The 18,429-nt window shown below is 36.1% G+C and overlaps 1 protein-coding gene across 1 annotated transcript in view; it reads right to left on the reverse strand.

Annotated features, from left to right (window-relative positions):
• fstl4 (follistatin-like 4) overlaps positions 1 to 18,429 on the reverse strand; it is a 138,836-nt gene that overhangs the window by 71,061 nt on the left and 49,346 nt on the right. Inside the window, exon 4 of the mRNA XM_066716896.1 lies at positions 15,716 to 15,964. Coding sequence (XP_066572993.1) covers positions 15,716 to 15,964 — 249 coding nt within the window. The remainder of the gene's footprint in view (positions 1 to 15,715; positions 15,965 to 18,429) is intronic.

The raw sequence follows: 18,429 nt of genomic DNA on the forward strand, positions 1-18,429 counted from the left end.
TACAAATCATATACTCTTCCAAAATCACTTACCAAACAACACAGAAACACAAGCTGCATTTAATAAAGTTCAAATGCAATACAAACCCCCCTTTCTTTCTGTGGTAAATCTACTAATCCCCTTCATGTTTTTGCCGTGTCCATCATGCATATGGTGCTGCCTTTTATTTCTCTGGTGGTCCTGATAAATCAGCATTACAAATGCAAGGTTTTATAGAATAATATGTGATTTCAGCGGGGGAAATTAAAATTCCTAACACAATGACAAGGTTGGCCTTTCACTGTAATTGAGCCTTCAGGGAAGGTAATATTAGAGAATGGAGTCCCTACAGACAACTGGAACAACATTTCTCTTTCTAGAAAAATAAAAAAAAGTGTAGTAGACAGCAGGAAAAATAGATGGAAATTTGAAACCACATAATAAAACTTTAATCAACAGCAATTTCATTTATTTCAATATAATACATTTTCTGAAAGGGGGTTATTACAGATGAAAAGAAAATCTCTTCTGTGAAATAGCAGTCATGGGTGATGTGACAGGGGTGCTGCTCTGTGGGAAGGGTAAGTAGTTTTCTTGTTGTTTGGTTCATTTTGGACGCACTCAGATGCTTATTGTGTATGGAAATAAAATAAAATGTAACCTGTCGTACCATCCATGGTTTTAAATGTATATAGTTGCATAAACGTCACCTGGTATTATTATGTTTCCTCATGCCATATTTAACATTGTGGTTAATAAACTGAAATTTGGCAAATTGTGAACACCAGGAGTAGACAGGTAAAACAAATAAACAAAAACAACAACAACAAAATAATAATAACCAATGGTCACTTTTTGTGGTTGCTGCAATACACAAACAGGTATATGATTCAGTGTTTCTGCATCTCCTCTGCTGGATAATAATACCCAAGATGCACAGGTAGTAATATTGAAAAGGCTTCTACTTTCCAGTGTGTGCCACTCAGCTGACCCCTGTTATTCACTCAGTCACCCCGAGAACTGGAAACATTACCAGGGTCAGACACTGTATTCCTAACACATCACTCAGGAGTTTACTAGTCTGTGCTCTGACTCAAATGCTTTCCTCAATCCAGTCAATCACGTAACATTGGATAATACCCTAAACGTAGCTCCACTTTCCAGAACCACTGTCACAACTAAGCCTTTAAATCTTAAATACTTAAATAAGTACTGAGTTACCTCACTGACACCGATATCCATGTATTTAAGTTTAGTTTTCTGTCTTTTAGTTGTGTCAAAGTCCTTATTCATATATGTTTTAAAAAATATATAACCTATTTCTCTGTCTCTAGCATTCATACAGTTAGGAAACTGCTGGCTAATTGTGACTAATTTTGTAAGTCGCCCTGAACAAGGGTGTCTGCTAAGAAATAATAATAATAATAATAATAATAATAATAATAATAATAATAATAATAATAATAATAATAGCTTCCATTAAAAAGTGTACATTCGGTCATGTCCCTTCAAAAGAGTCACTGCAGGCACTGGGGAAAAAGTAAAATGGAAGATACCCTGCAACCAAAATCAAAACAAAGACCATTTTTCTGGATTTATGTAAGCAGTTCTGCAACATGCACTAAACTATCCTAATATATTACCAACAATACATTGACTGTCACTATTAATGTTATCTGAGACTTGATAGTCAGAGCAGAACAGATAAGATTTGAATTCCTTCTGCAACAATGCCACATACAGGCTCGATCAGCAAGACATCAGATTTGAGCTGTAAGAAAAGCTGCCCACCCACATCCTTATCTGGGCTCCACTGACCCTAATCCATTCCCTTTCACCAGCCCAGACAGCAATCTGCAATCCTTAACTGCACAGCACAAATAGCTACTGCCGGGATCTTCAATGGGGAGAAAAGATGCAGAATCTAATCCCGACCACTGCAAAGATATCACTGCTGTGCAGAAATGCTGACCATGTGTTTTTACTACTGGACACATTCCTGTGTGTGTATATTATAGGTATATAATATAGTTTATATATGGTGCCACAAATTAAGGAGACAAAAAATTTAGCTAAGACATCCACAAAAAATACGCATTAATGTACTCTGTATGTGTACAATATCTATTGATCACTGTTGTAGACTGTACACAGAACATTTGAAATCAGAATATGTGCTGAATCACTGAACACCACATGCGAAGCCAGATGAATTTCAAGTTCAGTTTTTGATTCGCAAGACTCACACAGGAGCACCTAAGTTAATGACCTTGGTAAGAAAAACGGCTCAGTTGAAGTCCACTTGACATTATTGTGTGAAGGAAGTGATCTAAACGAAGCCTCCTGCCCCCCACCAGTCCATTAGTATTTTATGTGAAATACAAGACTCTCCATGGGTCCACAGAAAATAATAAATAATAAAAATGCAGCTCAGCAGTGTAAAATTGCATCCAGCCAATCTCTCATCACGTGATTTATCCTTCACTCCAAGAAATGGTGTTGCTGGATTCCCCAAACTAGGGCTTCAATTTAACTACCTGAACTGACTGAACCATACTTACTGCATGTTTCCTATGGGTTAATGGACAATTATGAAGGCTGAACCATTAGCAGCGGTATGACCTGCTCATTGGGAAAACTGCAATTCTATAGACTGCTTGTCAGATATTAAACTCCCGTTCCCAAAGCAATCTATCCACAAACATCAGCAGGCCATTCTATTAAAGACCGCCCTGCTCACATGATATGAAAGATTTGTAAATTGAGGATCAGTTTGCATATAATATTAGCATTTGTACAGAAAGAGGTTGTTTAAAGGTTACTATCTAATCCTTTTTGAAAGTAATTGGTCTGGAAAATGAGTTTGTCCAAGCTTGGTGTTTAATTGGAATTAAACACCAATATAATTTAAAGTGGTGTGAAATTCCTGCTGTTTGATTAAGTATGTCCATAAACGTGTCTGTGGAGGAAACTCATTAGATGCCATTTGTATTTATCCAGTGAAATGTGAACAACTTCCTGCATCATTTGCATTCATTTCTGATTTTGAGCTTGTAACTCCGCACCTGGAGAAACACCAGATTCATTCTGGTAATCTGTGCATTGTACAGTCACTCAATATTGTGCAGATTTCCATAATAAATGTACTTTTAATATTATCATAAAAACATAATAAGCATGTTTTCATTTGATAAAATATTCATATTTCGATGCCTTGGATTTTTGATATCCAACTTACAACTATACATACACAGAAGTGGATAGAACTTTATTAATGTATTTAATTTGGAATATTAAACAAAGAATTACAGTTACAGAAGTAAAACACCACTTCAATGTAACATTTACCTAAATTATTGATAAAGGGAAAAAAACTCTAAACACAACTTAAATGTAACAAAAAGACCATTTCTATCTTCATCCTTCATTAAAATGAACAAATTCCAAATTCATGCTTGCACATCCAAATCTATTAACTAGATTAACTATAATCTCCTTCATGTGTTACTGACCTTCACCTTTGATACTGCACTGAAGTACCAAAATAAGATATCTTACAATACATATGTTCTACATAACCTGGATACCTACACTATTTTAGGCCTGAACAACAATCTGAACCCTCACACCAGCCAACACCTGCCCATATAAATCTGCACCCCATTCAGTTTACCCTTTAGAAACACAACTGGGGACTCTAACCCTAACCTCAGCCTTGATCACAATGCAACCTTAATTTCATAACTGAACTTAATTTCACTGCAAAAGTTAGCTACAATACTCAAAACAATTGTCTACAAACATATACAAATGTTCAGCTAACACCATTCCTACCTCAATCCGTATCTCTAATTGAAATTCACCAATGCTGTTTTTTCAAATTTAGACTTTTCTTTGTTTTTCATTTTTCTCTTCCTTTTCCTTTTGTTTGTTTTGTTTCACTGTGAAATGTTTCTTAAACATCCACATGTTTCACATACTGTGTGGCCTAGAATTGCCCACAAGGGCTTTGGCACTAGCAGGCAGGATAGTCCTTAACAGATGAGTTGCTGTCCAGAGCTCAGCCTGGGAACAAATTCAGTTCTCTGCTGTAGAAGGAACTCAGAAAAGAACCTTAATTCTGCCAGGGAAGATATTACATGTCATTGTTCCACCTTCCCACCAGCTAGAGCAGTGGTCCATAACATTCACCTCATCTGCATACAATTATAGCTGTACAGAAATACTAAAACCATTGTTACAACTAAAACATTTCTAACCTGGGAATCAGCATGTGGTTTATGATGCATGTGATGTGTGTGATTTTGGATCAAGATGGCAACAGGAAAGGATCTAAATGACTTTGAAAGAGGGATCAGTATTGGGGCACCATAGGCACTGGTCTACAGAGATGTGGAAAAAAGTGATATGGTCAGATGAATGCATGTGTTGAGACACCAAGAGAATGGTACAGGCCTGACTGCTTGACCCCTACAGTAAGGGGGTCTGGAGGCTCTGTTATGCTGCGGGGGGCATTTTCCTTGTATGGTTTGGTCCACTTGTCCACTTAGAGGGAAGGGTCACTGCAAATCAATACAAAGTTATTCTGAGTGATCATCTTTATCCTGTGGTGACACATTTCTTTCCTGATGGGAGTGGTCTCTTCCAGGATGGCAATGCCTACATCCACAGGGCACGAGGGCTCACTGAATGGTCTGACGAATATGAAAATGAAGTGAATCATTTGCTATGGCTTTCGCAGTCACCAGATCTCAACCCAGTTGAACACCTATGGGAGATTTTGGACAGACGTGTTAGACAGCGCTCTCCACCACCATCATCAAAACACCAAATGAGGGAATATCTTTTGGAAGAACGGTGTTCATCCCTCCAGTAGAGTTCAGAGACTCGTAGAATCTGTGCCAAGAGCATTGAAGCTGTTCTGGCAGCTCGTGCTGCCCAACACCTTACTGAGACACTATATTGGTTTTGCTTTAATTTGTCACCCGTCTGTGTATATACAGTACCGGTCAAAAGTTTTAGAACACCTACATTTTTCCAGTTTTTATTGAAATGTACGCAGTTTCACGTCTCAATGTACTCTGAAATTAAAGCATAGAACAAATAAACAATTGGAGGTAAAAAATAAATAATTTTAACTACATCTCTCCGCATCCTCTCTGCACCCCTTAAGCTGACAAACCCCTGTGGTACCCTTAAAAGGGCACCAAATCCGTGTGCTTCTTTTTAATCCCATATGTACTCTTCATTGTTGTGTTGTTTGTCAAGTTTGGTATCCCATGAAAGCGGAGACTCTCACCTGTCGATTTGGTTAGATTTGGTTTTTATACCCCCCCCCCCCCGCCGCATTTTCGCCCCCCCTGCATTCTGAAATGGGGGGGTGGGGGGATACTGATCAAAACAAGACCATCCATGTTTTGGTAGAAGCAACACACACCCGTAGAGAGCTCACAATGTCAAGATGGAAAAAAGATTTTACATAATGGCATCTGAACTTCTGAACATCAAATAATTACACTGGATTTATCGTGATCTGTGACCGTCTAAATGACAGGTAGTTTACCACTTACCTTTATAAGATTTCAGATTATTCACTGGACTTGAACTGCTTACATTTCAATAAAAACTGGAAAAATGGGGGTGTTCTAAAACTTTTGAATGGTAGTGTATATGTATGTTTATACAGCTCTGGAAACAATTAAGAGACCACTGAAGCTTTTTCTTAAATAAGCATCTCTACATGTATGGCGGCCATTCCCTTCCAATCATATTTTAATTTGGAATTTGGGAGAAATATTGTCAGTAGTTTATAGAATAAAACAAAAATGTTCATTTTATAGAAGTGTTACAGAAACTGTGGATGACACGCATATGCATACACAGATGTATGCTTGGAATAAGAGAGAGAAAAATAAATGAATGGATCCAAGAACGAACAAAATTATGTGACATCACTGACATCATGAAGGAGTGAAAATGTTAAAATGGCAATGGGCTGGACACATTGCAAGAAGAAAAGACCATACTTTTCAGTTGAAATGTTCACAGCTGAGACTTTGTTGTATGTTATTTCTTACAGCACAAAGCATGCATTCCTCCTTTAACATTTACAAAAAATACAGGTCAGGTCAGTGAGCACTGAAATACAGGCCCCAGAATTTCAGTTTTCAACTTAGATAAAAGAAAATTCAAATATTTCAAAAGAGAATATAAAACAGATCAAAAAAGTGCCCTGTTGATGGTGTTGCAGAAAATACTTTGTTTTCTAACATTGTCAATAAATGTGTTTCCCATGGGACTTTTTACACATTGATATGCTTCAGTGGGAAGTGACATTGAATAGAAATGAGCAGTTTGAATGCTAGAAGTCCATCTCTGATTATATGTTTGGGGAATCCCCCATCATTAACAATCAAACTACAGTGTGGAATTTTTCAGTTAAAACTCTGATATAGTGAAAGTAGCAGGGATTCTGTGAGGTAGATAATGTTATTGTATATTCGCTCATGGGGTTTATAACAGCTCTGTAATGTGTGAGATGTAAACCTGAGCTAAGACTGGAAACATATCAGAACATGTGGCATTGAAATAACTGAAATGGCCCAGTTTAAGCCTCTTCTGCATTCAATATTTACTCATGAGTAAACACAAAAAGACTTGTGCAAAATGAGTAAGGTATATTAGACAGGCTGAGTTACAGTTTCAATGTTTCATCAAAGGCATAATTGAGGCCTATTAGGCATGCTATATTGAAAAAGATAAGTTCTGTGAATGAATAGTGAAAAAGAACACTTGTGACACTCCAGAAGGATGTTAAAAACACAACAGTGTGTAATAAACACAACGCAACCGAAGAAGGTAAACAAGCTTAAATGTTTATGCATTATCGAGGAAAGCATGCAGAAAAAGGGACAACGTGCTCTAGTGCCTCCCAGACCTGATCTCACATGTCCTAAGGGAGCACACTATTGCAATTACTATTAATATTTCCCAGAATATTGTCTTTCATTTTCCAGGCTAATGAAAGAGTGGCCAAAGGGCACTGTGTCATGAAATATTAGATTCTGTTGTGTTGTGAACCCCAGAGGGCATAAAAAAATATAAATCTGACAGGAAATCTTAAAATAGTACTGTAGCCCCTATACTGGCTACGGAGTCATTAGCTGCACTGGGCTGAGGAATCCTAATGAAAAGAAGTACAGCAGCCGAACACATTCATTGTAGCTCTACCCCACAACTATTACCTTCTCTCTGGTTTAGAAACATGGCTTTAGACTTTTAGCACATTCGAAGTACAGTCTTTTGTTATGCTAAACGCAATTTTTGTATCATTAATTGGTTTTATTACCAAAATATATTTCTTCAGGTCCAAGAAAATATTTGATATTAAACATAAATTTATCATATTTTGATACCATTCAATGCTGACAAAACAACACCTTAATATTATGTTTGTTACTGTCAGCCGATAAAGGGAAATACACAGTCCAGAAAGCAAGCCTTTTCCTTTTTTCTGTCTTAAATTGAGTTGATCTTTAAAGGTGAACTGAAAAGATTATATAAGGGCTAACAGTGGTATTTTGAAAGGAATGGGATAGCAAACCATTCACAAAGTTGTTGTTTTTTTGCCCAAGCCTCTGCAGAGAGGATAGGATGTTCGCTACCTCAGAGGTCACCAGTTCTAGTCCACACCAGCCTGCTGTGGCTGGCTGTCTCTGGTGATACTATAATGGCCGGAGGCTGCTGGGACTAGGTGAGGTCCAGTCTTCTCATTGTAGGGATTACCGGGCTGCACAACAGTGTGAATCAATGTGTCCATCGTCTGCATCTCTCATCTGCCAAGCTGCAATTCTGAATTCACAATATGAAAAATGGTCGGCCTGTCATCTTTTGTCCTGCCATAGTTTTATTTCACCTCAGCTCAGACAGAAGCCTCTTCACTTTTAGAAATATGCATTTGTGCACCTTTCAGGTCACTTCTCTACATCTCACATATGTTTTAAATCCACATCAGGTAGAAAAACTGGCCATTCCAAATTACGATGTAAAAGGGCTTCATACACATCAACAAAGCTAGCTTAAAAAAACAAGAAACAGAAGACTGACTTCATATCTGTAATCGTGTGGCTTTATAAAACTGCTACAGTTCAGACCAATACACCATTACCATTTTCTCATCCCCCTTTCTTCAATCAAGAGTAAATGTTGCTTTTGTTTGTTCCACAATTCATCTATCATTTAAGAGTTCACAGTACTGGAGAAAATTGGTTTTGATAAAGCATTTAAGGGAAAGTGATTACTTTTTTTGTGCTTTCAGACAAGTTTGTGAGGCTGAAAATCAGGTTCCACGAGGATTTATGTAATTCTAAATAACCACTGTAGTGAAATGTGATTGCGAGGAGTGTTCCTTTGATTAATCTTCTAATGTTGGCAATAAATGTCTTTAAAATCATCAAGCAATGTTTTTACCATTGTGGAATGAAGTATAATAGCATTCAAAAGTTCAATAACACACAGACACCAAAGCTACAATACACAGGACAGAAATATTGATGAACATCAATGCACACCACTGTTCAAGAATATAAAATCTCTTGTTACTTATGATGTTATATGAGGAGCATTAAATACTGCTTTATCACAGAATACAGAAACTGCACCAGATCTTCTGGTTATTGGTAACACTGAGGAAAATGTAATGCACTGAAAACTGTCACTGTTAAAAAGTGCAAGTCCTGAAATTACAATAATAATTAAAGCAAATAAATAAAAACTGAATTCTTAAAATGTCCGTTTTTTTTGTTTGTTTGAATTTGCAAACACGTTCACTGTACCGTGAAGTGTACATCTGGTTTTGCATTGCTGACATTGTGAGTAGAATAATACTTTTTCTATAATAATAATACCCACCATGCTTATGTCCCTGGGCCTCTGTAGCCCCTGATATCTCATTGAAGATGCAGTGTCTTCTAACAGCTAAGCAGCAGCCTTGAGCCACTTTTAAGATGAACAGCTTATTACACAATTAAATATATACAGTATATTTTCATAAATAGTTTAACTTCAGGTCACCTTGCCCGTAGATACTGGTCATCATTTCTAAATTTCCATTCTAACAAAGCTGCGAAGCAAATTTATACAGGATAAAATGTGTGTAGAAAATCTTCCTACTGCTAGAGATGTGAGAAAAGGTATATTTTTAACCCAAGGAAGAGCCATTTTTAAAACACAGCTCTCTTCAAAGACTTTCATTAATTGTTTTCACTTAGGCTAATTTATTTGAAAGACTGACTGTAATTTATAGGTACTTATAGCCAAAAACCTCAAAAGGATGTACTTCTTTATACCACCACCAAAAACATCAACCTCATGTTTTCTGCATGTTAAGTTAATGAATGGTTTAGTAATCAAGCATTTACATTAGGGCCATGGGGAGAAAAATGCAATGTATTGTATTCTTAAGTTGCAATCATGATCATTGACGAATGCTAATGTAGAAAATAATAAATAAATAAATAACGTCGGCTGAATCACATCATAAGGCTTTGCTGCGCTTCAGACAGATCCTTAACTGCAGTGAAGTGGCACACTCCAAAGTCGTGAAAAGCACACGCTGCATTACAACAGAAACATTTCAAACATTTATACCCTAGGAGAGAGAGAACAGAGCACAATTCAAGTAGGGTAAGTAGCACCTTGATTGAGGCCTTACAGAAAGCAAACACAGAGATATCAGCTTTGCTTGACAAGCATGACAAATACAACTAAACCTCTTTTAGCCATGAGAAAATATTTATCTGCTTTCAAAGGGGATTATACTGTTTTTTAACTGATGGCATGAATAAAGATAGAAACCAGTGGTAGAACATTTCCCCCAGCCCTGGAGATATTCGGTATGAGAGGTTTTACAAACTGAGTCATTTAACATGACAAAATAAAACGTGCTGCCATGCTGTTACTGTGAGTTCAACATACAGCTTGGCCCAATCTTTCATGAAATAATGGGTTCCTGATGTCACATACTGTATCCAACAGACATTGTGAAAAAGTTGCATAAAGAGAACTGAATTCTTTGCTTTTGTGTTTGTACCATATCATGACGTGGTAAGACCAGCCGGAGATGCAACCCACTTAAATACTGGGTCATTACGATACCACTCTTTTACGCAACATACAGAAGATGTTACTGACTGTTAATGTTCTCTCTGGGTCTAGCGACATAAATTCAATACAGATACAGATAAGACAATGAACTCTAGCTGATCTGTCCTCCCTATGGGACAATAAACGGTCAAATAAAATTATAAGTCTTAATAAAACTAGCCTCATGGCAGCAATTGTTTTGCAAGTCGAATGTAGGCTGGGCAGTCTTGAAAATACCCTGTCGGTGGAGAATGTTCTAATCACCAACGATCAGACCGAGGCAAGGGACCCATAGAGAAACGGGGCATTTATATCTGGGGCGGGACATCCATTCTGAACAGCAAATACAATAATGAATCTTAGGGGAAGAATTAACTTAATGAGGATGGAGATGTGATTGCGGTGAATAAAGGCTGGAATATTGTATTTTTAAAAAGGATGGCGACATTTTGGTGTCTGGTTAGCAATCAGAAAAAAATGCTTCAACAAAAGCTAGGGTGTATTTCCGAATCGCAATTGAAAGAAAGCTGTTTTTAGGAGCCAATTTCTCCACTGAAAGCCGATAATACATTATATCTAGTTTCTGGTGTCATAATCTATTTCACTGCATAACAGCAATGTTATTAGCTAAGAGATGAATGGAGGTATTTCTTAATAACTCTGCCTTGGGAGCAGAACTGCAAAAAAATATTACCATACATCTTTGTAATCCTGTTTAAGGCATATTGTTAATTAAACTAAGCTTGCAAACCAATCACTTTAGGCAGTTAAAGTTGACATGTTGTATACAACATGCAACATGTGATTTCTTGCAACTATAATAAACCATAGAAATTTAAAATATCATCATTAAGCAGGTCATTACAACAATATGTTATTCAATAATACTTTTAACTTCATAATTGTATTGAACACAACATTTTACTTGTTTATGTTTTTGTTTTGTTATTATTATTATTTTACTTTAAAACCTGCAATTGTTTTGATCCAGGGAGATGGGGAAGTAAATTAACGGGATTTAAACTGTATTTAAATATGTGCTTAATCTCATTTACATGCACAGGGTTATTCCATCCACAAAATCAGTTGTGATTCATGTTTTGACATACTCTGAATTCCACAAGCACACTCCAGAGATTATGATATGCGCAAGAAATAGAAATACTGGATTATGTAAATTGTTCATTTAAGAAACAATCAAGAGCCTGGTTGTCAAAATCAACAGGTGGAACAAGCCCAAAGCATTAAAGGCTTATGCCAGTTAGATAATTTTGCTGCTTTTCAATCACTACAATGAACCTCTACGGGCTGAGGTATTTAGGGGGAAGAGTAGTCTGCAATACATTTTGAGATAACAATCAAATGGCAGATGCTAAAATCACACTGAAAAGCAGCCTTGATGGTGAATACAACAGCCGATACAGACCTCTAAATTGATAGGTGCCTGCTAGCATCTTGAATAAAATAACAGGCGGAATGCTAATTTTACCCTTGTGGGAAGAATTCTAACACTTGGTAATTAAACACGCACCGCAAACAGAGGTTCCTCCATTTTGAATATGTCTGGCTAATTTGCCTAATAGGCTACTGAATTGATCAGTATTAGAAATAAAGTAATGATGAATCCTCTGGCTGAACTCTGTGCTCGGTGAGACTAAGGGATTGAAGCAGAAACTTTCAAGTGCCGGCGTGCGCTGTGCCCCTCTGCGGAGGGATTCTTCACGGCTTAGTGATGATTCACACAGAGCGGTCAATCTCCTTCCCAGACTCCCTACTGTGCGATGCTTTCTTGTATGTGCCTCATTTTTTTAATGGCCACTTGAGATAAAAGCCATTTACATGCATTTTTTTTGTTTATGTTTTTTGTTTGCTTTTACTTTGGATCAAACGGGTCGTTCGCAGAAATTATCTGGAAAAAAATATACATAATTAATTATATATAATTGTAATAGACTAGCAATGCCAGCTTATTAAAGGAGTGTATGAATCCATTTGTAAACAAGAAACAGTCTTTTGCAATTCACTGTGATATCCTTTAATTATGTGTTTGTGTGTCTGAATGTGTGTGCATAACTGTACTGTTGGATATTAGCCTTTCCCAGAACATAGGGTGAACAATCATTAAATAATAAAGAAGCACCTTTAGGTTTACATTTAAAAAGTGAAGAAACAATTATACGAATGTCATGTACTATTTTTAATTTCTTAAAGCTGTGATATAGGAATTATTTAAGGTATATATAAAAAACATGTAAAACAGTGATTCAAATTTCAAACACACTTGAGTTTTTAAGACATTAATATCCTTCTCCTTCCCATAGTATAATCTGTAGCCACAGCAATCTTGTCAACATCAATAGTATTGAATGGATAGCATTCTGTAATCTCTGACTATCAGTGATAAAAAAAAACAAAGTTTAATTTAAGAAGAAAACTGCACATGGATGAGGGGGAAATCAATTCAACTCTTCCCATCGCCATCCGAACCCATTGATTTGGGATTTAAATCACAGTGTGCGACTTCTGTGTTGCACACACTCACCTTCAACTGCTACTTTATTAATGTGCTGCACTGCCAAGTTTGATCAAAACTTCAAAGGAAAATAAAAAAACAATCATATCTGAACCAATCCCATAGTGAAAGGGATCCCACTAATTTCTCCAAAACACTTCATTACTAATTTTTGGTTTGAGCAAAGAAAATTGATTTGGATCTGTTTAAAGATTAGAACATCTTAGAGTGTCCTGACTGTTCAATCACTTGCAGTTAGTCCTACTGAATTCATTTTGCACATTGATGCATGTCAGACTTTCGATTTTTTGCAAATGTCACCTATTTTGCATTTTCTTTAATATTAGTTTCTGTATTTTGGTGCTGGGGATCACACATTAATATATTTATGTTTTCCTTCTTATACTATTATTTATCTATTCTCAAACCATACCAACACTGAAGCCAGACCATTGCAACAGATAAAGTTAGGCTAGTGACTCTGTACATGTAAATGGAAATCAGGAGAATAGAAATCGTTAGTAAACATTGAAAGCTCTTGCTCCATCAAGTTACAGCCTTTTTTGTAAAGACAAGGGGTATGGAACGTATCACACATCTTTTATGAGTATTGTAAATTAGGACTTTAATGACAGATAATACACATTTTAGTCACCCAAGTGTTTAAGCTTAATTATTATTAAATTAACTTGTACATAATTTTGATATGCTACATTAATGTGCCAAGCCCTCGGTTTCCAGTTTGACAAGTGTGTTCTATGGTTTTCTATTAAAAGATAACGATTCTAACGAGGTTTTACATCGCACAGTCCACACTCCCATGAAACATGCCTTGTCAGAAGCCTGCTACCATTTTAAGTTGGCATTCAAATCCAACATCTGTAGAAAAGAAAAATATGCGCCAAGTATTCGTGAGAAGATCTTTACCATAAATCTTACCCTTAATGTTATACACATAAAATGGGAAAATCCAACGGTAAAAATTATGTGAATAAGTAAGTCTCTTATCAAGCAGAAACACAGATGTGCAATTATGGGTTTAAAATAACAATGATGAATTGGGAAGATCACACTAAGCAATGCAAAGTCTATTCTACAGTGAGAAGTGTCCCGTCCCTTATAGGCCCTCTCATGCACAGTCATTGTGTGTTCCTTCATGTGAAACATACGTAGTAAAGCCAAAAATAAATGCAGCTTTTGCAGTTTTTTTTGTTTGTTTTATATAATTGCTGCAATTTGTTCTGTATGTTGTGCCCCAACTAGAAAAGCATGAACACCAAAACAAAAGAACATATTTAGGACCTGGAAGTCTGAAATGCCAGCTTCATTCTGAAAGTTATGATGATCAATTCACATCCAGTTAGATTATTTATTGCTATTTTCCACAAAACGTAAACAGAACAAGCCTGGCAGCTGACAGACGCTATGCAGTGGCACACTTGAAGGACTGCTGCTTAGTCTGTTGTGAATTATTCTAAGAACTCATTTATTTCCCTTATCATTTAGGCAAACAGCTGGTACAAACATGGCTTCGCTGACACAAATAAATGTTGGGTCTCATCATATAACTTGGTGAAATAGCTACGCAGTTTATTGAACAGCAGTGAATTTGACTGCATAGGAAACTGTGGAATGTTTATTTGTTTCCCCACCTTCATAGATTTAAATTATTTTATATTTTCCTGACAACAATATCAAGCATGGAATACATTAAAGCTTTCAATGCAGTAAAGCAAAAACATTTATCAGTTTAATACCTACATGCCTGATATCTACCAATAAATGCAAGGCATCACTGGATTTTACATATTAGATCAGAGAGAGCTCTTTACTTCCATACTTAATGCAAGGAAAGCAATCCAAGACTGTACAGAAAAAAACACTTTAATGGAGCTCTATTGAGTTCCATAAAAATATACACCTTTTATTGTTTTAACTCAAATAGGAAATAGTACATATTGATTTTTTCAAATCTTCAATAATGCTGGTATAATAATTTGTCATGTGGATATGTATTTGGAAAAACAAGCATAGTGCTTTGATCAGTTTTTTTGTTTTTTATCATTTACAATTCTAAAATGAGTGCATTTCATGTCCACAACTAATGCTTAGAGGCCACAAAATGCAACTGTTTTTTGTTGTTTAATGTACATCTTCACTGACATTTCAGATTGCTTCCGAATTGAATTTTGATTTTCATGCCCTGCAGAAGCATTGGGCGATAACTTGTAATATGGTAATTGAACACATGCCTAATTTGGATTAAACATGCATGGCAGATTGTGTTGTTTCATTTTATTTTAAAATCTGAAATGACTGTAAGGAGGTCTTAATCTGAATTGCTGAGACACAAGTAGTTTCAAGAGTCAGTGCTGATACTTTCTGTCTGTCACATTAATACAACTTCTTATTAAAAAGCTATCTAACAACAAAGGAAGAAAACAAGAACAAAATGTCTAGCATACCTAGAAGAATTGATGCTGTTTTGAAGGCAAAGGTTGGTCACACCAAATACTGATTTGATTTAGATTTTTTACACCTGCTTAAAACTTTTTCACAGTATTGTACCTTACCAGTAGGTGATCCCCATACAATACAAACAATATTTGAAATGTCTCAGAATACTTTAGATTTGCATTGAAGAAAACAAAACAATTTCAAAAAAGAAGCTGAAATACAGAAACGGATTACCTGTCCCCACCTCAGAGTTATCATCACACTGGGGAATTATATGCTGGCCACAGTAGGGTTAAAAGAAAATAATTATATTTATTTGAAAAGCATGGATAGAGTTTGACACCATTATAACTGCTATACCATGCCATGCATTACTGAATGATACTTCAATAGATGTTTCATGAACTTTATGTTGACTTCAAGTATACCTTTGTAATCAACTCTATTTGCATTGGAACATTTAAAGGTAAGGTAGGGAGCATTTTTCTGTTACACAAGAATGCAGAAACATAAATGAATATGTGAACATGTAGACCACCTGATGCTCTCATGTAATCAAATCTCACTTTAATCACCAGCAATACATTCTGTTTAAATCCCATATGAACTCAAACCAAAGCTTACCTTTGAAGAAACAATCTTTGCTGTGCACAACGTAGATCTTTTTCTTCTGAAGGCAAGAGGTCCGGTAAACCTCGCAGTGATTTTCGTAAAATCTGCCATCTGATCCACAGACGGGCACAAAAGTGGGGCGACACTTCTCCTGACACACACACTTGGGCTGCCCTGTCTCTTCAATGATGACACACTGCTGCCCTCTTCCACAGAACTTCCTCTTGCAGGTACCATGGAGCTCACCTTGATCATAGTGAACTAACGAATACAAAATACAACAAGGAAGATTCAGGTTAAAATATAACAAAAAAAACAGTTGATAAACAGTTTATAAAACTCCAAAATAATGCAGGAGTACTTATATAATAATTATAGAAGCTGGGAGTAGGATAAATAGGTATACTGATTTTGAATTTGGTGTATAGGTTGTTGAAAGACCATTGTAAAAGAAAAAATAAATAATATATAAATGTATATTTACATATATACACACATACACACATATAGGCCTATACAGTATGTATAAGCAAAAGAAGATTGTACATTCAAGATCATGTATTCACAAGTTGTGATGTTTGAATGTAATTTTCTAGAGAAAGAATAGAATGCTAAAAGTGTAAATTCACATACTGTAGAAACAGAAAAAATAAATCAAAACCTGTATCCTAGTTAAAACATTTCACACTCAATCCCATTTTATAGGGGGCGGAAATGTTGAAAGGTAACAGGTCTTGCTCAATCATCGCACCTCGTACAACAATGATCCCTGCAACCATCGGTCAGAGAATCAAGGCACTACAAGATAGATCCCTATCTCACACCACTGAAACCCCCCAAGGCTCTGGTGATTTAATCTATTTGCAACTAAAACAGTGTAAATTTGCTGATGTTTGCAGCCACACCACCTTGGAATGATCTTGTCAGATCTCAGAGATTGTGGCTTGTAAGAGGGGTGACTTGCTTTAAAGGGGAAAGAAAAAAAATGTGGAACAGCAGGTGTTTTGACCCGAGTTGGTGTCAACAGTTCAGCTGTGTGGTATCTCTCTTCTGGAGGGAAACTAAACTATTACCTCAGGAAAGTGTGAGCAAGTGCTGTGAAATAATTTGTTTGAGGCACCGAACAGTTGTTCATGTTCATATTAGATATACTAACAATAAAATAGTTATCTTGAATTAGTACAATAGGATCTATGTCAAATTTAGCATTAAATAATATTGTATCGACAGTGTCTCTGTCTTTCAGATAAAAAATAAAATACAATAAAAAGTAAATACAATGTAGATAAATTTGAAAATAAATGTGCAAACACAAACTAAAATAAATAGGCAAACAAATATACAGTAACAAACTCTTGGTCTTCTGTTAATTTGTCATTAATTATGGTCCAATTCAAGGAAAATATAAACTTATAACTGGGAGATTAGCATCCTTACCCATTACATAATTTAAATTGTCAAAAAAGCTGGCCAAGCTAAGCTGTATTGACTTGCATTCTATCATAATGAACTGCAAGGTCAAAATGCCAGAAAGTAACATAACAGGTATAATCCCTGCGAGGAACAGCACAATTCCTTTTATCCAGTTTACTAATTGTTCTGTGTGTCTGCAAATTGTCCATGGGATTGCAAATACTTCAGCTCCCTAGTGACCTTTCTGTCAATGTCAAGGTCAAAGGTAATTACTGAATAATGTATACATTCAGCAAGAGCTAAAGATTAAATGATTAGCTTAGTCCAGCCTGTGTGAGTGAAACACTTTTTCTAATTTGGAAGAACAGAGTGCAATCACAAAATAGAGCAGTTTAGGATTTCAGTTCCCCCATTCTATTTTGTTTCCATTAGAATATTCCAGTCAGAAAATTATCCCTTGCCTGTGTTACTATTTAAGTCTTTCTTTGCTTTCCCATGGGTGGTTCTGGCTACAATTGTTGCTTGTTTAACAAGCCAATGAGCAGAAATTCAAAATCCTAAATCCTCTCTCTTGGAGCTGTTGCACAATGGTGATACATGATTCTGACAAGATCACCAAGATCATTTCTCTGCTGACCAACAGGCCCTCCCCTAATGTTCATTGCCATTGTAAATGATGCACTACTTGCTGGTCCCCAAGTAGGACCAAGCATTTAAAACAAATAATGGCAGCCAACCAAGAAAGCCTGAGATTCACGTTGACCAACTATAGTAAAAATTATAATTGACAGTCATTTCGAACACATTTCATTATTCTTTTTGTTTGGATTTTCCATTCATAGTCTTTTGTTATGTAGGTTACAGCAACCGCGTGGTTTAATTAATCTGCATAAAGACATGATTCTACATGTGAAAATCAGGCAAAAGTCTTTCCTAACAAAGAGTCAAAATGTAAACCATAAATTAAGTACATTAAGCTTAAATATATTAGATTGAAATGCTGCTAATTTGTTTCCTGCTATTTAAAGGAGGTCTGCACTACATTCAAACTGCTGAAACAGTCTTTCTTTTGCCTAGTTCACTATTATTTTTGTTGCTTGATAATTGAATGCAACACAGCATGTACTGAGCTGTCCCATGATCTTGTGGTGTGGTGTCGTTTTCTTTTTACTTTACTAATCTGTTTCATGTCTTGTTTTGTCATTGTTGTTTTATCTCCTTTTGATATTTAATTGTATACATGTACATTTCCTGTGCCACCAGGCTTGTGGCTCATTTGTAGAATTTGAAGAGCATGTCAATTGACTCTTGGG

This window comes from Amia ocellicauda, chromosome 11, assembly GCF_036373705.1.
Source record: "Amia ocellicauda isolate fAmiCal2 chromosome 11, fAmiCal2.hap1, whole genome shotgun sequence".
NCBI lineage: Eukaryota > Metazoa > Chordata > Actinopteri > Amiiformes > Amiidae > Amia > Amia ocellicauda.